We start from the raw sequence: 22689 nt of genomic DNA on the forward strand, positions 1-22689 counted from the left end.
ATGTAATTATCGGAGTGCCTGCTCCTCCTGAAGGCTGTCTAATTAAGTATACATGGCCGCAGTACGGCTTTATAGCTATCTACAGGGAACGAAGGGTTCGCAAAAAAAAAAGAAAAAGAAAAAAAAGGATGAAGAGCCAGCATGTTAATAGCTGATAAGCAAACAAAGCAGTCTCAAATAGAAATGAGGAAGCCACAAGCTCATCTACGGGGCAACTAGGCGAATTCAACAGTTTCACGTGAAAAGGTAAAACGATATGCGTCCGACAGCGACCAGTTTTAAGGTATGCAAAGGAGATATATAGAAATGACAAGGTAGAAGGAGAAAGGACCACAGTCTGACTTGCAAAAGTGAGAAATGACTGAATAGGAGGAAGAACAATCAAAATTTGCAAAAAGGAGAGATGGATTGCTTGATTGGCGGCAGACGAAGTAGTGACCTTCTGTAGCTGCGAACTGACGAAATTTCAGCTTCAATCTCTCGGTCTTGATCCACGTCTGTAGCTAATGAGTGCGCTGGTGTTCGGGGACACTCGGGTTCTAGCTCACTGCTTTTACCACTCACATCTGTGACGGGATCAGGTAATTGGGAAACAGGAACGGCGGTTCGTGAGACAGCCGGTTGCAATGGAGACGACACAACCACAATCTGCTTCGGGATAGAGCCGCGACGTCCTCTTTTAGAATTATCCAAGCCCTCCATGTGACGTGTAGCTTCTGCTTTCATGCTCAAAGCAGAATTGATTTGCTCCAGGGGATCACCGACGATAGAGGTACGAGGAGTCGTAGTGCGAGATATGTTGCGACTTGTGCAGAAAACGCGGATGACTTTGCCATCCTTCTCTTCCTCGACCATGTAGGAGCCGGCCGAGTGGCTTTTGCTGAACATAATAGCCTCTCTCCTTGCTCTTCTCTCGTCCAGTGAGTCATTGGCGGCTCCTTTCTCTCGTCTCTGGCGCGCGCGGACCTTCTTGACGATCGTCCAGCCCAGTAGAGCGATTGCTGCGAGAGCTACCACCGCGAAAATGCTCGACGCGGCGATCGAGGCTTTCTCATATTTCCAATCCTTGACCAACTGACTTTTACTTGCTGTCTGGTTCAAAGCTGGCTCAGACTTCGTGCCGTTTGATGGTTTACCCTGGCCAGAAGTCTTGTTGTGGGGTTTGGACAGTGGATCGCGTTTGGCGATTTCGTGAACGGCGTGCGGATAGCTCGAGCGGTCGTTGTACTTTGAGTCAATAAAGTCATCAGGATGATCTCCTCGACCGGGATCCGCAGTCTCAACTGCTTCTTGTGTGTCCGTTTTTTCGTCGTAGAGGATAGAGGTGCTAAATGAGGCACTTCGAGGGTCAGCAGCTGGGGACAGTGAGACGGTTAATACCCACAATGTCATCGATAAGAGAAATATTTGGGATGAGTAAACTGGTATAAGGAGCTGGGCGAATGATAATCACATCGATGAGGGCCGTCTAGATAGGGGTGTTGCTGAAGGGCAAGACGGCGATGGCGGCGACGCAGGTAAAGGCAGGTGTCTGCAAGCGCATGAGGCAATTGCGACCCCGCAGTATCTCACTCTGAAAAGGAGGACATATAGAGCAATAACGGTGTCTGTGAGGCTGGTGGTATCTATCTCATAGGCAGATACATGTATTCTGCATCGCCCTACCTTGAGGCAGTGTAGTTGCATATATCACGGTGACTCTTTGCGTGGGTTAGTGCTGCAAGGGTCTAGATGCGAAGCTCCAATTTCTCGTTGGTAATAAACATTCAGACTTCTCCGCCTTCAATTAGGCAGGTCCGAAGCTAACTAAGCAGCAAAACAGTGATGCTTTCAGCAATGATACCCAAAATTGATGAGCACTCCATTCATCACTCTCCGTACCGCTATGAAGGCAAAGCGGTACCATTCCCTCAAGAGGTAGTAGAGTTGGCGTACTTATACTCAAGAGCAAGGTATACCCCCAATTCATCTATAGAAGGCCCAGCTTGGTGCTGTCAGTGAACGACCTCAACACTTGCTCTGTGGGTCATCTGGTAACTACCAGAGGCTAAATGTAGATGTTCTTCAGTATTTCCTGGACATTAACAGAGGAATAATCAGTTGATACTCTTCTGGAGATCGGACTGATCTTCGTTCTCATCGACACCTGCTTACTCTTAGAGCTCAGCCGCATGGCCTCATAGTCTTCGACTCAGTAGTTGGTGTAGTCCACACATGGACCGAGGTATATAATGACATCACTCAGGAACTGCTGAAGTATCCCTTCCCCAGCAGGTTAGCGCATTCCATGTCGGATACTTATCGGTGACAGCGACGTCATCCTGACTAACCCTTATCGTCGGCTTATTACAGTATAACTATCTGTCTGCCTGGCCTCAGCATTTTCTAGGCTTCATGAGTCCATCTCACATTCGAATATTATCTCAGAAAAACCTCTATCTCTACGATTTCTATCTCTATCTCACTACAAAGCACTATCAACACTCCACCAAAGCCAAAATGCCTCTTGTTGTTCCCGGGATTACCAACACCGGTAGCGGTAACAGCAAAGACGACTGGCTCAATAAGCTTGTTGGGAAGAAGATCAGCGATTCTCATAATGAGACTGTATTTTATTCTCCCTTATTCGTATTTTTTTATTGACTCATGTGCCATAGAGGCTAATATTTTTCGCCGACAGTGTTTCGCAAAGCAAGATCTCCCTGAGTCTCATCGGATCGTAAAGCCGGGAGACTTCACGACGATGGACTACAGACCCGAAAGGTTGAATATTCATCTTGATGAGAACGAGAATGTCCGTGATGTGAACTATGGGTAGGGGCTATTAGGGCTACCCACGAGAGTCTCTGAGAGCCGATGGTTTTACAACGGATCATGATACAATGATATGACATGTTGCCTCTAACATCTAATACTTTCGAGAATGAATTAGATGCAAGGAGATGGAATGAGAAATTTAAATACACTGCGTTCTATAATCATAAAGTGAGGTAGGTATCGGTAAGCTTGAGGTCAGCTGCTCAAGCCTTCCATCTCAGCAGAGTAAGGGAATGCTTCGGGAACACGTATGGACCCTGGGCATCCCACTTGCTCTCAACAAGACCAACTTCCTCCTTGCCTTTCATGTTAGTCACAGCTGGGTTGTCACCGGTAACAGTGAACACAGTAACCTCACCAGAAGGACCATCAAGCTTCGCCTCGATCCCCTTCTCTTCATGGATATTGATCACAACTACATTGACATATCCATCCTCACCTAGAGTCGCACTAACGTCCAACCAAGGCGTGTCCTTGACACCCCTTACCCATTTCGGGTGTGTTTCGCCCTCATATGCAGAAACAGAAACATGTGCACTGATAGTCCAGCCTCGCATGTAATTCGAGAACAGATAGAGCGGCCACCACGTCGTCTGCTTCACGATCCCATCTTTTGTGGTCATAAGCGGCGAAATAACATTGACGCTCTGCGCAATGCACGCCATGCCGACATCCTTACTCTTACGCACAAACACGTTAAGCCAGACACCTACAGCTAAAGCATCGGAGAGGTTGTAGGATTCCTCTGCGCCTTTGCTGCCCTCGGCACGGATGGGGTCCCAGACGTTCCACTCATCGAAGCAGATAGTTGGGCGGCGTTGCTCGGGCGGGACCCCGTTCTCGACCCGGGCGAGGTCGATGAGAGAGGAGGTGATCTCGATGGCGCGCTCAGCTGCTAGAGGCGCGGTGACGTTGGGAAGGTGTGAGGAGTGAGCTGTGTAGAGGTGGATACTGTGCATGTCGATGAGGGGGACTGCGCTGGTTGATAGGGGCGAGTGCACGGGGAGCATGGTCTGCTTTAGGGTGTAATAGTCCCACGATGTTGGGCCTTCTTTTCCGCACAGAATCAACTCGATAGAAGGATCAAGAAGTTTCAGGGCTATTGGAAAATGTGAGATGAAATACTATGAGTTGATCGGAGGCAAGGTTACCTTTGGCCCATTGGTAGGCCTTGTGAGCGTATTCCTCCTTGGTAGACTGCTCAACCTGCCATGGTCCCCATACTTCGTTACCGAGGGCCCAGTATTTGACCTGTGCATATTAGCATACTGAGAAAACGCGGGGCTGGGGTTGCGCACATTGTACGGTTCTTCTCGTCCATTCTTGCGTCGGAGATTGGCGTAATAAGTGTCCCGAGTACCGTTGCAATAATCAACCCACGCCAAAGCTGTAATCAGAAGTGTCAGATATACCGGCATAGAGAGTGGCAGTTTTGCATACCCTCATCAAGAGTACCCGTGCCCATGTTCAGGCAAAGATAGGGCTCGGTTCCCAGCATCTCACACCACTTCAAGAACTCATCAGTTCCAAACTGGTTGGTCTCTGTGCCCAGCCACGCAAGTTCCGGCCTGGAAGCAATCAGTAACGGTCCACCTAAATAGGCTAAGAGTCAGAGACAGACCTCGCGGGGCGTTGGTCTCTCGGGCCGACTCCATCGATCCAATGGTATGTTGCGGTGAAGTTGCCACCAGGGTAACGAATTACAGGGACCTTGAGCTCCTTGAGGGCTTCGAGGACGTCCTTTCGAAACCCATTTTCATCTGATAATGGGTTACCGGGATCGTAGATGCCCCCGTAGATGCATCGTCCCATGTGCCTGGACTCACGAGTCAGCTTGATATGGCCCTAAACTTAGTCAGGCCAAGAGACAGGGGTCCAAAGCTTACTCTGCAAACCCGGCATAGATATTAGGATTGATTTTTGAGATGCGGCGGTCTGGGTGTATGGAAATTCCCGGAGCTTCCTGCTCACTGAGCTTCGTGAAGGTTGTCATGGCGGCGCGAATCCAACGAGCTAAAGCCACGGAATCAAGCCAAAGAATCGAAGGAACGAGTACTGATTGGCAGAGAAAAAAAATACAACTCAATTATCAAAGTACTCTTGTTGAGTATTCGAAGACCCAGGCGAGGCGACTGGGCAGCTAATATTAATGTTAGACGGGCTTATCGAGGGAACCAGCTTCAAAGGGGCAAACCCCCGGCGGGGTCACCCCATGCCAGACAAGAAATAAATTGGACTAACTCCTGCGGAGGTGACAGCAACTGGCGATGTCTAGTGCCGTTGATCTGGCGATTGGAGCCAAGACGTGGCCTGTAGTTATTCCGTCAATCAGCTGCCAGCGCTTCAAGGCACGGGATCCCCGCAGGCTGCCTTAGTCTGCATCGTTCGGTTCTCCGCTCCATCGGCTGACATTTCCTCCCGCTTCCAACACACGGGGTTCTAGGCCTCTATTCGTTCTAGCTCCTCGAGGTCTCTGGTCCCTTCTCTCCGTGACTTTGCCGTTGATGTCAGGCCGACGGGGTAGGAGCTCCTCGATGATCGTGCCAGCCCGATCCCCACGTCCTTGTGGGATTAACCCGGCGGGCATGAAGTCAACCGCGATTCTGGGCCAGAGCCACATTCCGCAGAGCGTGATGCCGGAGTGCTTTGCCCACCCTGTTCCCGGGCTTGGGAGTGGCATAGTTCAACCCCGGATTTCTTTAAAAGAGGCGGGTCCTGCTTCTGCTCTCTTATCTCTGTCTCCGCACTTTTCTCCGGAGTCTTGAATCTCGAGCAGTCAAACGCGTTGGAACATATCGCTGGTTTACTGAGAGTTACTCTGAGGTGTTTTTAGCCATGCGTCTCTCTCCTGCGTGGTACCAGGTATGCTTGTTATCTCAGGCAAACCATTTAGACCATCCTATTAACAGTGATGCTAGTTCCTCGTAGGCGTCTTCGCCTCTCTCGGATCATTCCTCTACGGATGTGCGTGTCTTCCCTCTTTCTCAGAGCCCGTCAATGGCGCGCTGGGCGTTAGTCGACTAACCGGACTCTTCAACTGCAGATGATCTGGGTGTTATTGCGGAAGTGATTGCCTGTGAATCGTTTAAGACGACCTTTAAAGAACCAGACAGCACGCAAACGTAAGTGCTCCGCAACCTGGCGGGAGAGCCTCAAGTGCAAGATCCTGGCATTGACTCGTGCTCCTAGCGGTTTGGTCGTTTCGATGTTCACAGTAGGCGCTTTCTGCGGCGCTGCATTTGCCGGTCCTTCTGGTGATCATCTGGGTAGACGTTGGACTATCATAATCGGTTGTATCGTCTTCTGTCTTGGTGGTGGTCTGCAAACCGGCGCCCAGACTATCGAGTACCTATACAGTGGACGTTTCTTTGCCGGCGTTGGGTAAGTTATGTCGAGATTTTGTACGCTGAGCACACTTGCTAAACTGGCTTAGGGTTGGTTTCCTCACCATGATCGTGCCCCTATACCAAGCCGAGATCTGCCACCCAAATATCCGAGGTCGTGTCACTGCCCTGCAGCAGTTCATGCTGGGTGTCGGAGCTCTATGCGCCGCATGGATTTCGTACGGAACATATATCGGCTTCGATGATACGAACGATGCTCAGTGGCAAGTCTCTCTTGGTCTGCAGGTTGTCCCAGCCGTCTTCCTGGGGCTGCTGATCATGCTTTTCCCTGAGGTAAGATACAGTCCAAGCAAGTCAATACTGCTGCTAACGGGACATGCGACTAGTCCCCCCGTTGGCTTATCGACCATGGCCGCCAAGAAGAGGGCCTGAAGACCCTGGCGAGGCTTCACGCCTACGGTGATGTGAATGACGCCTGGGTCCGTGCGGAATACACTCAGATTCAAGAATTCATCCTCCGTGAACACGAGGAGGAGGCCAAATCCTACTTGGAGCTCTTCCAGTCGCGTTCGTCTTTCCGTCGTCTTTTCCTCTGCTGTGCACTCCAAGCCTCCGTGCAGATGACTGGAGTTTCTGCGATTCAGTAAGTACTCTTTGGCCCTTACCTCTACTCTGGAGGGTGAGTTATTAATAGCCTTTTTCGTACAGGTATTACTCCGTCACGATCTACGCGCAGATCGGTATCTCGGGCGATGAAACCCTTCGCTACCAGGCAATCAACTCCATCATCGCTCTAATCGCCCAGTTCTTGTGTATGATGCTTATCGATCGTTTTGGTCGCCGCTGGAGTTTGATCAGCGGAAACTTGGGCAACTGCCTTACTTTCATCATCGCCTGCATACTGCTAGCCAGATTCCCTCCAGAGGTCAACAACACCGGAGCTCACTGGGGCTTCATCATCATGACTTGGCTTTACAACTTCTCCTTTTCGTGCACCTGCGGTCCGCTGTCTTGGATCATCCCTGCTGAGGTTTTTGATACCCGTACTCGTTCAAAGGGTGTCTCGCTTGCGACCATGACCTCTTATGCCTTCAACACCATGATCGGCCAGGTAACGCCACTCGCAATGGAAGACGTTGGCTACAGATATTACTATCTATTTATCATCTGCAATTTCACCAACGCCGTGTTCTTCTGGTTGCTCCTGCCCGAGACTAAGAAGTTGCCGCTAGAGGAGATGAACTATTTGTTCTCAAACGCTCCTTGGATTATCCCAGGCACAAAGAAGGAGGACTACGTCCCGCACGACCTGGAGCGCAGAGTGGTGGAGCAGGAGGAGAAGCAGCATGCGTACGTGTCGCATGAGGAGAGGCAATAGATGCAGACCGAAGACGGATATGCTGATGCTTGATGATACTGTGTACTTTACAATAATCGTATGTAACCATGTGTAGGGTCCACTAATGGTCCCTGGGAATTGCAGATGGAGTTTTGCCAGATACCGTCTTGAGAGCTTGAAAGCTTTCATGAGACCTCTTTGCAATAGGCCCGAGCCACTATAGATCGATATATGCACTTAGCTTCCGGTCAGTTTAATCTCAATAGTGCAACACACGGCGTCGTACGATTTGGTAGCCACATTTTTGCTTCTCATAAATGGTTGTTGGCCTTGGGGACACCGTGCGGATGAGTATGGCCTTGAATCCGTACACCACAGCTGTCTCTTTGGCGTAAACTATGACGATCCTTATGGGTGTAATCACTCCGAATCTGAGCTATAGCCAGTCAAGCCAAGAGATGGTGCTGGTGGATCAGCAGCCGGCTTTGCGGGTTGTTGAGCTGGGTTCTTATTCACGTCCGACGCTTTGGGCTTCTCCTTTGTGGCTGGGATAGTCACCTTTCGTTTCTCCTCGAGTTCCTTGGTCCTTTTGTTTGGTTCCGTCTCTTTCATAGGAGGATCGGTAGTAACGTCGCCCATCGATTTTCGTTTTCGGCCTGGGATAAGTGTCGCACCGCTCTTCTCGCGCCGTCTCTTGCGCAACGCAATCTTCCAGTCTTCTGCTTCAGCTGCTGGAGGGATTTCTGGCGATGTGTCTTTAAGGTAGGCCTTCTCCGCCTCCTCTCGTTGCCGCCGGAACTGCTCCAGTTGTTCGGCAGTCTCCTTCTTCACAGTGGCCTCGTGAGCTCGAGTAGACTCCATTATAGAATCGAGGAATTCGACTTCGTCTTCATCGAGGGCGCGAAACTGGTTCTTCAACTTTATCTTTTCTTCGAATGCTTCCTGCTTGGCCACTTTATGCCGACAAGAGCATCATCATGGTATGTCAACCAGACGCTCGCTTGGAGCAATAGGTGAATGCTTGTTATCGAGATGTCATTACTCACTTTTGTTCTGCTGCAGAACATCATATAAGCTTTTGCCGCCATCCTGCTTCCCTAAGTCTGCCTTCCGTCTCCGTTCCTCCTCGAGCTCTTTTTGCACACGAACCCATTCGCCATCACGTTCAATAGGCTCTTGATCTGTTCCCGCGGAAACAAATCCCGAAGACATTTTCGCGTCTCTGAAAATAGAGAAGGATTCTCAATGGTTGTTCCTAAGCCAGCATGTGGGGGGGGCCTGGCGGTTCTAGTGGAGAAGGCTATGTTGGAGGCTTGACTTGGTCAGAGCGCAGATAGCAGGACCTAAATGCCCCGACTATAGCAATGGCAATCTGTAAAAGTGCGGTGAAGTGCGGCGGGTGCAACGTTTTCTAGGTAAGAGGGTTGCCCAAGACATGCCTCGAAAGTCAAAACTATCATATATTTGAGATGGTTAAAGCTGGCAGAAAAAGGCGGAGAAACAGGTGCTCCACATCGAGGCCGAGGCCGGAGAAGTTACTCCTCAAGAACCAATCACATCCAATCGGCATCGCGGCCTTTCAACTTCCCGCATTCAACCTCCGACTTGCGATGCAACCGTAATCCGAGTAAATGCTTTGTAATGTTCCTCACATTCGGGGGCGCAGATTATACTGTCACGGGCAGTATCTGCAGTGTGGAGCAACTTAATGACATGAACGGGTAATTGGAGGTGGATATGACTGGCCGGGGAAAATGGATAAAATGAGCTGGATCGCAGAACCCCACCATTAGGCCTGTGTGCCCCTCCAATGGCATCATTGCCCCTCGGGGGTGCTGGATGGACCTGCCCTGCCATGCTGTCCTTGGGTTGGAGATGATCATGACTTTCTTAAATTCCACCACCCTGCCGACTTTATTCCCTCGATTTTCTCTACTCTTTCATCCTCTATGACCTAGCAACCCAAGCGCCATGTCTCTCGAACACACGAAGTAAGTGATTCTGTCTTCCATGCACAATGTCCACGTCGACTAGGAATGAACACTGACACGCTTTTCCTGCCCCAGGAAGGTCTACACCCTTAACACCGGCGACAAGATTCCAGCCATTGGTCTTGGTACATGGCAGTCCAAGCCAAACGAGGTCAGAGAAGCCGTCAAGAACGCGTTGCTGAAGGGCTACCGTCACATTGATACGTAAGTAACCTCATGATACTTCGAAGAACAGCATCTGACTGCAAACCATAGTGCGCTTGCGTACGGCAACGAAGCTGAGGTCGGACAAGGTATCAAGGATTCTGGAGTTCCCCGTGAGGAGATCTGGATCACTACAAAGCTTGACAACACCTGGCACCACCGCGTCACCGATGGCATCAACAGCTCCCTCAAGGACTTAGGTGTTGACTACGTCGACCTATACCTTATGCACTGGCCCAGCTCGACCGATCCTAACGATCTGAAGAAGCACCTTCCCGACTGGGACTTCATCAAGACATGGTATGCCCTGGGTTTTTTCATATTGAGCTTGTGCTTCGAGGTATTAATGCGATGGCAGGCAAGAGATGCAGAAGCTTCCCGCGACCGGCAAGGTTCGCAACATTGGTGTCTCGAATTTTGGCATCAGAAACTTGGAGAAACTCCTGAACGACCCTAGCTGCAAGATCGTGCCCGCTGTCAACCAGATTGAATTGCACCCTAACAACCCATCGCCCAAGCTTGTCGCCTACAACTCCTCCAAGGGCATCCACTCCACCGGTTACTCTTGCTTGGGATCCACCAACTCTCCTCTCTACAAAGACCCCACTCTCCTGAAGCTGGCTGAAAAGAAAGGCAAGACACCCCAGCAGGTGCTTCTCGTGTGGGGTATCCAGAAGGGCTGGAGTGTCATTCCCAAGTCCGTCAGCAAGTCTCGCATCGACGCCAACTTTGAGATTGATGGCTGGAGCTTGACCGATGAGGAAATCAACGAATTGGACAACCTGAAGGACCGCTTCAAGGTCTGTGGTGATGATTGGCTTCCCATTAAGGTCTTTTTTGGTGATGATGAATGACTATCTGAAAGCGACCGACTATCTAGACTTTAGAGCAATATTTGAGATAATATGATGCAATAACGCAAATATTACTGTGCTGTTGGAGAAGTATCAGGTTCAGTGCAAGCGTAAAGCTTCTATATACTTGGGTAATCCCTTCGACGGTGCGAAGCCAGACACCAGGGATATGTAGTTCGACACAGGAACATGGTGCTGAGCAGGCTTATACTATTGAATATCTTCCGCGGCTGCTTACTGCTCGGGCACTCACAGCTCTTTTTTACTTACTAGAAGCGATATGAATGCTCATTGGTGTGAGTATTCCGGGTTCATCCGTTGTTGCCTCAGGCATGTGGCGTGGTCACATGCTGCGCCACTCTGATGTAGTCACCTTCACCATCAGGCATCCTTCGTTCTTTCATATCAAATCCATCTCGATTATTAGTTTGCGATTCTCACATTCTTTCTAATCTGTGATAATCTCGTCGTCAGGATGCCTCCTTCAAGTGGGCACCTGCTGCTTCCAAAGCTTTGGAGAGCAGCTAGGTGAGTAGTTGGCCCAAGCTGTATACTCTATACCGAGCTGACAGTCTCTTGAGGTTCGCCTACGCGAAGGCGTACAAAGCCGTAAGGGCAAAAATACCAGAACCGGCACAGCAGGTTTCTCTTCGTGTCCAGCCAGCATATGCGCGGATCACTCCACAACAGCCCATAAATCGAGCTGCTGCCATCCGTCAAGCCCGCAGCCGCTACTTCTCCACCCGCGCGTCAGGCCCGTTTGCTTCATACTTCAAAGCGGCTGTCCAGGGCGACAAGACTGTCTATAGATCATCAAGAATTGCGGGCAACATCAGCCGACTTACGAGCCGGGCACCATTTGCTTCTACTCTCCGTCCGAATTTGACAGGAGGCACCCTCGGCCGTACTGCTGGAGGCTATGTGATTGGTGCAGGCCGCATTGGAGGCGCTCGGTACTTCTCACATGGCCCCGCTGCCCCGGCTCAGGTCATACACAATGTTTCTGTGGGGGTGAGAGCTCTCTTCCTCTCTGGGCAGAAGGCTCGATTTGATGGAATTGATCCCATCACCGGAAACAAGAAGTTTAAGGTCGTGAGCGCGCTCCAGGATGAAGCCGAGAGGAAGATGACCGCCATTTCTCGCGCAGCCCCTGGCTCTTTCATTGACTTCAAAATTTCACCTACCATCACCGCTTTTGGCCTCCAAAAGCAGTTTGCCCCGGTTGGTGATGAGTCGGAGACTCTCAACACCGAGGGCCTCTTGGACTTCCTGTCTGCTGATTTTGCCCGTGCAGTTAAGGACTTTGCTGCTATTCTCAATGATCTCAAACGGTTGGCCGCGCTGGGTGACCTGCCCATCTCACTTCAGGATAGATCAACAATAAGAGTCAGGTTCCCAGGGTGCGACGCCGAGACAGTTGAGCGGCTCTGCGATGAAGTAGGCGTACAGCGAGGAAAAATCGGTCAAGATGCAGACTTCGACTTAAGTACAGGTGCCGAACTGGCCCTCCTTTTCCCTTTCGCTCCCAGCGTCGCCCCATCGTCCGACACAGACATTTTTTTTTACAAAGAGTCTATGCCGCAACGGCCCGAGGAAGTTGACTGGCAGGCAATGCTGTCAAGCGAAGATGTCACGCAGACATCCCTCGGATACCCGAAACCCTCAAACCACGACCTCAGTTTCGACGACATGACCATGTTGGGTTCTAATCCATGGGCCAGGTCTCCATCGGGTTATTCAAGCATTGGAGTGAGCGAGCTGGGCGACCGCGCATTCTTCCCTGATACCGTTAGTTACAGTATTCCCGAAAGTCTGTCGGGATGCGAAGGGTCTGACGGCATCCGCAGATTTATTGCGGAGTGTGACCAGGCTGCTGCCCACTAGGCCTTCATTCTACTTCATTGTCCCTCTTTCTATTTGGCTTTGACAGTCTTTTCCTTTGTTTATATTCCACTGAACTATATACCATATGAATTAAACCAACGACTTCTTGAGTTGGACAATATATTAGCATTGGCCATCAGATTACCTATCGCCAATATACCGTGATTGATGTTTTGAGTATGAAATCCAAGTAGTGCTTGATTCTTCCACATTCTTGTGTTATAATGTGCTTCCGTAGCCACTCCCCACAATCCATCCAATATTCGCCTATAATGCGGGGAAACTCTTCAGGAACTCGGGCCGTCAAATCCGTACCAGGAACGTCCACTAGCACTCCCAGTCCCTCGTCAATTTACTCTAGACAATGGTGAATCATTGCGGTCCGTAATGCGGAAGAAACGCCTTCGCGGCCATCCGCACTTGGTGGGATACTTTTTCGAGTAGCCCTACCTCTATAGATGAAACAGGGCAGGCGTCCTTGCACTCGGAGCGTACGCCGTTCCTGCACAGGCATTTAGCAACAGCCCAGGTGCACGCAAAGCAGGGGTATCAGGGTTAGACGCAACACATGAAATGGCATTATTGTGGCTTCAGCCTTCCGTTTTAGACTATTCTAATGTCTTCTAAATGACAGGCATTAGGAGTTTTGTGGAGTTACTAGGGATAACTACAAGGTTTGTTCGCTCAATAACGAGTTTAGTTAATGCATTATGCAACACTCGGTGGTTCTTCTTCATGAAAATGGATAAAAGGCGTCTAGTCATCGTGCTGAATTACTGTGCGTTTTATGACGATCATCTACCCCTGTGCCTTTTCTGCTACGGAGAGCTTCCGTGGAGGGGCTCGCAGTGAAGACTCAGACCCTGATCAAGCTAGGAAAGCCGTCTATCGACATGTTAACATGCCATTACCAGCTGTCAGCGACGGGTCAAACCATGCAGATTGAATTATACCAGGGCAGAAAGCGTCATTCCTCCGCCTGGGCGTTCCTTGATCGTTTCGGTATTGGAGCTCCAGGTCGCGATTCCATCCTAGTAATCTTGGAAACCGAAGCTATTTAAGAGCCCTCCTGCTTGCCGATGGACTGATGAAAGTAACAACGAGGCGCATTCATCCTCATCTCTGCATTATTGTAGAGTACGAGTTGCATTCTGGCCAATTTTCCCCTCTTTTTGTTCCATTTTTTCTCCTTTGATCGCACTCACTATGCAGTCTATCAGTATGAGAGCATTGGCGACAATGCTGACCCTTGGGGCCGTGAGCGTGAACGCTCTGCCACAGGCTACAAGCACACCTGCCGGGACGCCGAGTAGCTCTGGAATACCTGTGCAGGCAACCGGAAATCCGTTCGAGGGATACCAGCTCTACGCCAACCCGTACTACAGCTCCGAAGTTATGACTCTGGCGGTCCCGTCCATGACTGGTTCATTGGCCGAGCAGGCGACTCATGCTGCTGAGATTCCATCGTTCCATTGGCTGTGAGTTGCATAAAGTGTTTCATCATTGACTTTCACGCTGATGAGTGGATTGTTTAGGGATACGACGGCCAAGGTTCCTACCATGGGCGAGTATCTGGCGGACATCAAGGAGCAGAATGACGCGGGAGCCAACCCTCCGATTGCCGGTATTTTTGTCGTCTATAACTTGCCAGACCGTGACTGTGCGGCCTTAGCCAGCAATGGAGAGCTTTCAATTGCCGATGGAGGCGTTGAGAAGTACAAGGAGTATATTGATGCTATTCGCGAGCATGTCGTGGAGTATTCCGACACCAACATCATCCTTATTATTGGTTGGTTTGTTCTTGCAAGACCGTGAAACTGTGCTAATCAAATACAGAGCCTGACAGTTTGGCAAACCTGGTGACCAACTTGAACGTGGAGAAGTGTGCCAATGCTCAGGATGCTTACCTCGAATGCACAAACTACGCCATTACCCAGTTGGATCTCCCCAACGTATCTATGTACCTTGACGCTGGTACGTCTAAAATACATTGAACCGCTCAGTTTCGCGCCTAACGTTGCATAGGTCATGCCGGATGGCTGGGATGGCCCGCAAACATCGGCCCAGCAGCCCAGCTCTTCGCGGGCGTTTACCAGGATGCTGGCGCGCCGGCGGCACTCCGTGGGCTCGCAACCAACGTGGCTAACTACAACGCCTTCAGCATCGACACCTGCCCTTCTTATACGTCGCAGAATGCGGTTTGTGACGAGAAGGGCTACATCAACAGCTTTGCTCCTGAGCTATCAGCTGCAGGATGGGATGCCCACTTCATCGTTGACACCGGTATGTATGCCGTCCAAAATTATTTAGGGACATAGGCTAATTCTACGCAGGCCGCAACGGCAAGCAGCCCACAGGCCAGATTGAATGGGGCGACTGGTGCAATGCCAAGGGAACTGGATTTGGAGTTCGCCCAACTACCGACACCGGCGACGAGTTGGTCGACGCCTTTGTTTGGGTCAAGCCCGGTGGTGAGAGCGATGGCACCTCTGACCAGAGTGCTGAGCGCTACGACGCTCACTGTGGAGCCGCTGCTGCCCTCCAGCCGGCTCCTGAGGCTGGCACCTGGTTCCAGGTAAGTTGCAGTCATTTCGATTGAGTAAGCGAGTACCATATACTAACACAACGACCAGGCCTACTTCGAGCAGCTTGTGGCCAACGCCAACCCTCCCCTTGGCAGCTAAGATTCCGCAAATCGTTTAAGGCTCGTACTTGTTAAAGGACTGCGTTACATGTCGAATTTGTAAATAACAAGGTACTGATACAGATTGCTACTCACTATAAGTTGATGCCCACCTTGTTCGAAGCATATCCGTAGAGCCAATAATAGTAGATAGGGGAGGGCAGATGTGGAACAAAGGTATGGAATGTGGCTTTGTGCAAGTAGATCACGTTCACAGAAAATAGGAAGCGGTGAAATATGGACAGTTCAAAGTGACCGCCCACCCCGCGCTAAGCCTAAACCTAAAGATGCTCTGATAACAGCCGTAGGAAGAATGGTGAAGACACACACTGCATTATTTCAACACTGTGAGCCTCTCCTTCACTTTGAAGACAATCTTTGTGTGATCGCTCCAAGGCACCTGCTCGTGAATGCTCTAAAAAAAGATACCTCTGCTGTACAGCTCCGGAGGCCATTCTGTGCTTGGGCTATCTTGGGCCAGTCTTCTCTTAGCCTGCTGCAGGCGAACTTTGAGAGCGACAAAATATCGTTAAAGCCGACATAAGCTCCAACAGCCCGACCGTCAAAATGATGGAAGACTTCAACAGCGAGACTGACAGCGACTATACCAGTTACTGGAGAGATTGGGTGAGTCCCCGGCACTTTCTATCTCCGATATTGGATAGTGGGGTTGCGAAAGGAAGGGACGGTACAACACTTCACGGCTTATGAGCTTTGCAATGGGCCGTGTTCGTTATCGTTGAGAAGGTTTCAGGAATTGGATCGCAGCATTGCGGAGCCTTCCTTGAAAGTCCAACATACTCCCCCCTCGTTCCTCTCCTCAGGATCATTAGCTTTCTATCAGGGGAAATGGCAATTCCCGCTTCTCGCTCTGACTTAGACTCGCTGTCTGATCCTGGCCTTCCCATGCACTCCCTTCGCGAGGGGTCAGAGAGGTCACAGTCCCAGTCTCGTTCTGGCTGTGACTCTTTTTCTGGCCCCGGCCCTGCTATGCGCTCCCTACGCGAGCGTTATCCATATCAAATCACACTTCCAAGACCGAAACCTAACTGGCGTTCACAGTTTATCTCATCCCGCGGGAACGAGTACTTTTGTGAAATCGACGAAGAATACTTGACCGACCGCTTCAACCTTACCGGCTTGAACACCGAAGTTCCCTACTATCAGTATGCGCTCGATCTAGTGACGGATGTTTTCGACCTCGATGCGGACGACGACCTTCGCGAACAGATTGAGAAATCGGCGCGCCACTTGTACGGCCTGGTCCATGCTCGCTACATTGTCACCACCCGTGGTCTCGCGAAGATGGTACGTATCGAGTGTCACTGTTAACAGGTGTTACTGACAAGTTCGTCTTTAGGTCGAGAAATACAAGAAAGGCGACTTTGGAAAGTGCCCACGCGTTATGTGTGAAGGCCACCCTCTCCTCCCGACCGGTCAAAATGATGTGCCCAACATGAGCACCGTCCGCCTCTACTGCTCCAAGTGCGAGGACATCTACAACCCCAAATCATCGCGACATGCATCGATTGACGGCGCATACTTCGGAACCTCTTTCACTAGCATGCTCTTTCAGGTCTACCCTGCTCTCCTGCCGGAGAAGAGCATCCGCCGCTACGAGCCCCGCATCTACGGTTTCCGTGTCCACGCTAGTGCGGCTCTTGCGCGCTGGCAGGATCGCTACCGCGAAGAGACCAGGAACCGACTTCGCGATGCCGGAGTGGAAGTGAGATATCTTGAGGATGACGAAGAGGAGGAGCTGGAGGACGACGATGATGATGAGCTAGTCGAGACCAAGGAGAGGGTCCCCGGTGATGCCGCATCAGGCCGTATGGACATCGGCAACTGAGTTTGAATCTGTTTCGATGGCTCCATCATCTAATCAGAACCCCAAGGGTGGATGTCAAATCTGCATTTCTGTTCATTTTTTCGTGGTTGGTACCAAAGCATCAGGCGTATGGATTTTTCTTCATTTTGTTCGAGTACGATAGCGATCATGGGAGTTGCAGTGTTGAAAATGGCCGGTCTGTTTTCTATCTCTTCTAATGTGTACTAGTTTCATGATACTTTGTTCATGACATGGGACATATGAAATAAATGATATCTATCTTGTTCAACAAGGCAACACCGGCTTCACTTCGACTACCAGCCTTCATTTATTTCCGAAAACCTTGCAAATTTTCGATCGTAAATAGGATTCCCCTCGCAAGCTCCTCCCCTTTCTCCCACGCCTCGTCATGCCTTCCCTTTATATCCAGGAACTGCACCAACCTCTTCTGATCATTCCCCTTCCACACCTCCAAAAATTCCCTCATCCTCTCACTCTGCTCCATATCACAAAGCTCGTCTTCCTTTGAATGCGCAAGCACAACGAGTCTTCCCTCTTTCCACCCCTCCACCCCATCCACACCCCTCACAACCCCTGGACTCGCCGCATCCCACACCTTTTCGTCCTTTCCAAACGCTCCTTCAATAAATTCCTGGTATGCAGAGATATCTCTATGACTATCCCGTAGCAAACGCAGATTATATATCCCAGCCATACCTAAGATCGCAAGCGGCGCGATGTAGCCGTTTACAGGATCTTCTCGTCCCTGAGCGGATAAAGATGCCATGACAGCCTGGAAGGCCAACGTCGCGCCACAAGAGTGTCCAACAAGAATATACCGCTTACCGAACCTGTATTTCCTCTGTAGAAACGAGAGCGCGAGCTGGGTGTCATTGATATGCTCGGGATGCTTCGCGTTCCGGAGATGGCTTTCCATTGTCGTTGACGCATCTTGCGGGTGGGACGGGTGCGGACTCAACCGGTACGAGATAGATGCAAGACCTCTGATGTGTTGGGACTGAGAATTTGGAGACTTGGATTCTGACGAGGAGAGGATCGAGAGGGTGGGCGCAAGGTACGATGTTGAGGTTTGCGTCGGGTCGCGCCAGGCGCCGCCGTGAATGAGTCTGAAAAAAAATCAGTACATATCCGTAGATATCTAGGGAAGTGATTTGGTGGAATGGTTGAGCAAATACATCACCCAGTAACCGCTTTCATTGTCGGTGTTTTCGGCGTGGAGGGGAGCGCGTGCGGGGTAGGGTTTTGCGACGGTGACTGTTTGGAGGTCGTGGTCGCCGTAGGGGAACGTTTCGAGGGACATGCCGATTATTTAGAGAGACCCTAATGATAGTTATGCGGATTTTATCCGGGAGAAGAGGGATGACGGAGTGCGTGAAGGTAAGATAGCTACCTAGGTTGTTTATATGCATGCAGACCAAGAGGTGGGGACGGATGCTGACCGGATCTTATCGAGAGATCGCGATCCTGATAGCGACATCGTAGATCATCCTATTGATAATAAATAATTTGGCAAGGTAGTTTCTTGACACGGGTATGTACGGTACAACGGTCCATGTCTCTTGGATATCTGGCAGAGAATATACTTGGTGTCTTCTCAAGTCTACTTCATTCGTTCTCAGTTTCCCGGACTATATCCTTCGAATTAGGGCTTCGGCTTCTAAATATGACATTCCGATACCGCAACGCTATAGTATCCCGGTGCAATGGCAATTGGAACATTTCTAGGTACTTCATTTGTCATAAGTGAATAAGTTTGCACCAGTCATAGTGTGGCTCCCTGATTCTCTGCTTGAGTGTGCAGGCAGCGATGCGTCCCTGAGAAGGACAAACCTCTGGGTAATCCAGCGCAATAACTAAGTGCTTCCAGCATATATCTGATGTACAGTTAACAAAACAAGCATGATATAGATGTCAGATCAAAGTTACCGGGTTCATTACTTGAATATCTCTAAGCACCCCCCTCCCTTACTCCCTCCTCTCCCGACGCCGAAGCCACAACCCCCAAGTGCAGCCCCTCACCTATTCAACCCCTCCCACCCCTATCACATTCCCGTTCTAGGTCCATATCGCCAATCCTCACCCCCAAGCATCAGGGCCCAACCACGCCACCTCCCCCTGCAACTCTCTCACGCTGGGCATATTTTTGACAACATGGTGTTTTCAAAACTCACAAGAGCATGCCAGTTATTTTACCTACTATTCAAACGGATTATATATTGCTTCTACCAATAAAGCTCAACTCATCATGACAGGCCCTTCAAGAAGTTCATAAGTCCTATTGAATAGGAGGAACGCATTCCTTTCTTACCTCTATGCCGTCCATTCTGGAGCCCTGCAAAAAGACTTTCATGGCCAACGCCCGTCAGCCGGTTAGAGCGCTAGGAGTGATAAATCAACTTCATCCACAATCCTGTTTACCTTTTTTCCTCAAAAATGCTTAGTGCAATATACCGGCCGCTGCTTCTACGAGGCTTCATCCGCTCCTTTCCTTGCCTTATTCACTGGCATCGCCGCCTAGCGTGGTGCCAGGCGTGCCGAAGAACTAGCACCTTGTTCTTATATCTGGCTACCTTCGTTGTACCCGTAAGGGTGAATTTGTGGAATCTAGTTTGGTGTGCTTTGGTGCAAAGAGCCTGGAACTGTAATTTCATGATCATGGAGACTCCAACTTTAGCTGGAGGCAGCTGGAGACGCAACTGGGGGAGTGGTAGGAAGAAAGGTCACAAGGCGAACTGTAGGAAGACCTTACAAAAATTCAACTAAAGACCCTAATCTGGACTGCTTTTCCTTCCTCTTTTTCTTCAAGAGAAATATCGTCGGACTGCACGAGCGCTGGGACCCCAAGAAGTTCAAAAGACATTTTTATCGCCCAGTCCAGAGTTCCGCGATCTGTACGATGTCATAACCGGTGAAGATCCACGCAGACTATTCCAGGATCAAGCATGACCATAATGACGACGGGAAAATCACGGTAACCTACCATAGCTGGCTTGTGAATGAGTTCAGATATACAACAGACCAGGGCAAACGAAGAGCTTACAAATTGATCATAACTACACAATCTGAATCTCAGATCACGTTGCGCGATTGAGAGAGCGGCTGAGAGCAGTGAAAATGATATTCGTGACAAGTCAATGTTCGCAGACTTCGGTAGTACAAACTCGCCAAGCAGGATAATATGGCAGATGTCGATTTCAACTATCTGAGAAATTTAAAGACTGGACCCACCGCCATGCCTTTCGATAAGCTTCGTAGACATCCTAGAATAATGTCTTTGTGCATAATGTTCATTATGTTCATGGATTGATGAGTCAGAAGTTGAAAGCTGAAAGGCCGGAGTAGAGACTGGTCTTGGCGCACTAACCCGATTCAGCGGAGGCGGAGGCGGTGGAAAATGTTCAATTGATTCACACAAACCATCAACCCGACTCCTATCGCCAGCCGAGCTCAACCCCTTCAGCATTATTCAATATGGCGGAGTAAGTTCCACTGTTGCTGAATATGGGTGATCTGTCGCGTCTAATATCTGAACAGGAAAGAAGTAACCCCCATCACGGCCGTCAAGGTCGAGGCCCTGGTACGAGAATTCCGTCCAAATTCCCCGCCATCTTTGAAGATTTTCCGCGCTGTGATATGAGGATAAGATGAAGCTCATACCGGAATAGGTTGTTATGAAAATCATCAAGCACTGCTCCCAGGTTTTCCCGACGACTGCGACCGGTTCGATCGTTGGCATGGACGTGGACGGCGTTCTCGAAATCACAAACTCCTTCCCCTTCCCTGTTGTCGAAGTTCCCCCGGAGTCGCACTTTGACAATGCCCCTCCCAACCCGGCCGCCGCTGCTCCCCGTGCGAAGGCCAACACCGTCTACCAAGCCGAGATGATTCGTATGCTCCGGGAAGTTAACGTCGATGCCAACAATGTCGGTTGGTACACGAGCGCCAACATGGGCAACTTTGTCAACATGAACGTCATCGAGAACCAGTTTTTCTACCAGAAGGAAATGAACGAGAGGACAGTCGCGCTTGTCCACGACCCCAGCCGCAGCGCTCAGGGGAGCCTGAGCCTCCGGGCGTTCCGTCTCTCCCCCAAGTTCATGGCCGCCTTCAAGGACAACAAATTCACTTCTGACGAGTATGTTTCACCTCTGGCACGGACGCGAGTAAAGCTGACTAGCGTAGGCTGCAAAAGTCCAACCTGAAGTACCAGGACATCCTGGTCGAACTCCCCGTCGAAATCCACAACTCCCACCTGATCACCTCCTTCATCCACCAGCTCCAGAACCAGACCCAGGCGGCCCCTACTGAGATTCCCACCTCTCTCGCCACCCTGGAGTCCTCTCCCTTCGCCAAGCAGACCATCTTGGCGCCTAACTTCGACAACCTCTCCCTCAGCATCGACCCCTTCCTGGAGAAGAACTGTGATCTCCTCCTCGACAGCATTGAGACCCACCATACGGAGACGAGCAACTTCCAGTACTACCAGCGCTCTCTCGCCCGAGAACAGGCCAAGATCACAGCCTGGCAGGCCAAACGCAAGGCCGAGAACGCCACACGCGCAACGCTTAAGCAGCCCCCTCTTCCGGAGGACGAGTGGCAACGACTGTTCAAGCTGCCACAGGAGCCCAGCCGCCTCGACAGCATGCTCAATAGCCGCCAGGTGGAGCAGTACGCGCGTCAAATCGACAGCTTTGTCTCATCCACGACGGGTAAGATGTTTGCCGTCAAGGGCAACCTGCTGCCCAGCGAGATCGCCAAATGATTTACTGGATGTTTATGAACGGGGATCTGGGATTCATGCATGACCTTACGGCGTAAGGGAGGGAAAATTCTTGTACTGACTGTTAATATGTCCCTTGTGATTATTCCGTGACGGGTAGAGCTACGGAATATGCTAGAGATGCTATCTGCATGACTTGAATACTCCTACCACTACACTCGTAGGTATACGGCCGGAGAAGTTCTCTTTCACTCTCCTCTTCCTCAGAGTAGCATCTGCCGCTCCGGACCGGAAGCCGGTGATCAGGCACCGGCCGACAGGTCCTATGAAAAAGAGAGGTCTCTGTAGATGAATAAGGATAAATTGAGGCACCCATGGATGATGGCTCATCGGCTTGTTCTTGCCTTCAAGTGGACCAACCGGGAGGCACCAGCTGGCCTATTGTATGTCTTTAGAACATAAGTACTTATTTCAATTCAGATCTTGATCTCTAGGGCTACAGCGTAAGACCCTGATTAAGTCTTCGGCTTCGGACTTCTACGAGTGTCCATCATTCACGTTCATTCGTCCTTCCATCAAGGCCCCTAAGTATGTCTACGCTCGTATCTTTTATTCAGTCTTGTGAGCTTTAAAATCGCTCATAGTTTCTCACAAGATCGGTAGAGCGTTGCTTTTTTAAGAAATATCAATCCGTCTCCCCATGCCTGATGAGCACAAGTTCAGTGAGACGCTAGCCATACTACCATGCAAATCACCGTACACCCAATGTTCGGGGTACTGAACCTGAGAGTACCGTACGAAATGACTTGGCTTTGACCTCTTCGCAAACTTTACCAATATACAGACCGGTCCTTTATAACGCTTGCATTCTTCACAATGGTAACCCTTTGGATCGACAAAGAAAGTTACGGACAAGAGTAAAGGTAAAGACTCGGAAGTGAACGGACGGTCAGGAGGGCCTGGACAGCAAGGACGAGGTGAACGGGAAAGGCGGGATGGATGTG

The 22689-nt window shown here is 50.3% G+C and overlaps 11 protein-coding genes across 11 annotated transcripts; 7 read left to right on the forward strand and 4 right to left on the reverse strand.

The window, feature by feature from the left end:
* Positions 1 to 381: 381 nt before the first annotated feature.
* On the reverse strand, positions 382 to 1589 carry BDW70DRAFT_154823 (uncharacterized protein; the record flags this gene model as incomplete). Its single annotated transcript, XM_073739926.1, has 2 exons — positions 382 to 1339; positions 1573 to 1589. 2 exons carry the CDS (start codon positions 1587 to 1589, stop codon positions 382 to 384), a joined length of 975 nt encoding a protein of 324 aa, XP_073600935.1.
* A 778-nt stretch (positions 1590 to 2367) lies between these two features.
* BDW70DRAFT_125421 (alpha-N-arabinofuranosidase) lies at positions 2368 to 5015 on the reverse strand. The gene is made up of 7 exons (XM_073734868.1): positions 4704 to 5015; positions 4439 to 4633; positions 4258 to 4385; positions 4116 to 4204; positions 3969 to 4068; positions 2679 to 3916; positions 2368 to 2605 (listed from the first exon to the last, which is right to left on the reverse strand). The coding sequence occupies exons 1-6, from the start codon at positions 4808 to 4810 to the stop codon at positions 3021 to 3023; spliced, it is 1515 nt and encodes a 504-aa protein (XP_073600936.1). The 5' UTR covers positions 4811 to 5015; the 3' UTR covers positions 2368 to 2605; positions 2679 to 3020.
* On the forward strand, positions 2500 to 2818 carry BDW70DRAFT_154824 (uncharacterized protein; the record flags this gene model as incomplete). Its single annotated transcript, XM_073739927.1, has 2 exons — positions 2500 to 2607; positions 2681 to 2818. The coding sequence occupies 2 exons, from the start codon at positions 2500 to 2502 to the stop codon at positions 2816 to 2818; spliced, it is 246 nt and encodes an 81-aa protein (XP_073600937.1).
* Positions 5016 to 5096: 81 nt separating the features above from the next.
* Positions 5097 to 7733, forward strand: BDW70DRAFT_125424 (sugar porter family MFS transporter). Its single transcript, XM_073734869.1, has 7 exons — positions 5097 to 5679; positions 5736 to 5781; positions 5861 to 5939; positions 6007 to 6198; positions 6251 to 6494; positions 6548 to 6804; positions 6870 to 7733. The coding sequence occupies exons 1-7, from the start codon at positions 5653 to 5655 to the stop codon at positions 7537 to 7539; spliced, it is 1515 nt and encodes a 504-aa protein (XP_073600938.1). The 5' UTR covers positions 5097 to 5652; the 3' UTR covers positions 7540 to 7733.
* On the reverse strand, positions 7713 to 8920 carry BDW70DRAFT_125426 (PSME3-interacting protein). The gene is made up of 2 exons (XM_073734870.1): positions 8547 to 8920; positions 7713 to 8453 (listed from the first exon to the last, which is right to left on the reverse strand). Exons 1-2 carry the CDS (start codon positions 8710 to 8712, stop codon positions 7921 to 7923), a joined length of 699 nt encoding a protein of 232 aa, XP_073600939.1. The 5' UTR covers positions 8713 to 8920; the 3' UTR covers positions 7713 to 7920.
* A 551-nt stretch (positions 8921 to 9471) lies between these two features.
* Positions 9472 to 12433, forward strand: BDW70DRAFT_146354 (NADP-dependent oxidoreductase domain-containing protein; the record flags this gene model as incomplete). The annotated part of the gene is made up of 5 exons (XM_073738576.1): positions 9472 to 9491; positions 9567 to 9695; positions 9747 to 9995; positions 10054 to 10502; positions 11115 to 12433. 5 exons carry the CDS (start codon positions 9472 to 9474, stop codon positions 12431 to 12433), a joined length of 2166 nt encoding a protein of 721 aa, XP_073600940.1.
* Positions 12434 to 13360: 927 nt separating this feature from the next.
* Positions 13361 to 15117, forward strand: BDW70DRAFT_165440 (glycoside hydrolase family 6 protein; the record flags this gene model as incomplete). The annotated part of the gene is made up of 6 exons (XM_073741752.1): positions 13361 to 13911; positions 13969 to 14222; positions 14270 to 14407; positions 14459 to 14716; positions 14767 to 15008; positions 15067 to 15117. Exons 1-6 carry the CDS (start codon positions 13640 to 13642, stop codon positions 15115 to 15117), a joined length of 1215 nt encoding a protein of 404 aa, XP_073600941.1. The 5' UTR covers positions 13361 to 13639.
* A 320-nt stretch (positions 15118 to 15437) lies between these two features.
* Positions 15438 to 17241, forward strand: BDW70DRAFT_125434 (casein kinase II subunit beta family protein). The gene is made up of 3 exons (XM_073734871.1): positions 15438 to 15743; positions 16179 to 16424; positions 16477 to 17241. The coding sequence occupies exons 1-3, from the start codon at positions 15684 to 15686 to the stop codon at positions 16963 to 16965; spliced, it is 795 nt and encodes a 264-aa protein (XP_073600942.1). The 5' UTR covers positions 15438 to 15683; the 3' UTR covers positions 16966 to 17241.
* Positions 17242 to 17272: 31 nt separating this feature from the next.
* On the reverse strand, positions 17273 to 18265 carry BDW70DRAFT_154832 (arylformamidase; the record flags this gene model as incomplete). The annotated part of the gene is made up of 2 exons (XM_073739928.1): positions 17273 to 18071; positions 18141 to 18265. 2 exons carry the CDS (start codon positions 18263 to 18265, stop codon positions 17273 to 17275), a joined length of 924 nt encoding a protein of 307 aa, XP_073600943.1.
* Positions 18266 to 19073: 808 nt separating this feature from the next.
* Positions 19074 to 20249, forward strand: BDW70DRAFT_125436 (uncharacterized protein). Its single transcript, XM_073734872.1, has one exon. The coding sequence runs from the start codon at positions 19399 to 19401 to the stop codon at positions 19726 to 19728; it is 330 nt and encodes a 109-aa protein (XP_073600944.1). The 5' UTR covers positions 19074 to 19398; the 3' UTR covers positions 19729 to 20249.
* Positions 20250 to 20406: 157 nt separating this feature from the next.
* Positions 20407 to 21777, forward strand: BDW70DRAFT_646 (putative eukaryotic translation initiation factor 3 subunit EifCh). Its single transcript, XM_073744464.1, has 4 exons — positions 20407 to 20444; positions 20500 to 20542; positions 20631 to 21100; positions 21148 to 21777. The coding sequence occupies exons 1-4, from the start codon at positions 20437 to 20439 to the stop codon at positions 21725 to 21727; spliced, it is 1101 nt and encodes a 366-aa protein (XP_073600945.1). The 5' UTR covers positions 20407 to 20436; the 3' UTR covers positions 21728 to 21777.
* The last annotated feature ends 912 nt before the right edge of the window (positions 21778 to 22689 follow it).

The sequence above is a fragment of the Aspergillus foveolatus genome (genome assembly GCF_047715535.1).
Source record: "Aspergillus foveolatus strain CBS 279.81 unplaced genomic scaffold BDW70scaffold_1, whole genome shotgun sequence".
NCBI lineage: Eukaryota > Fungi > Ascomycota > Eurotiomycetes > Eurotiales > Aspergillaceae > Aspergillus > Aspergillus foveolatus.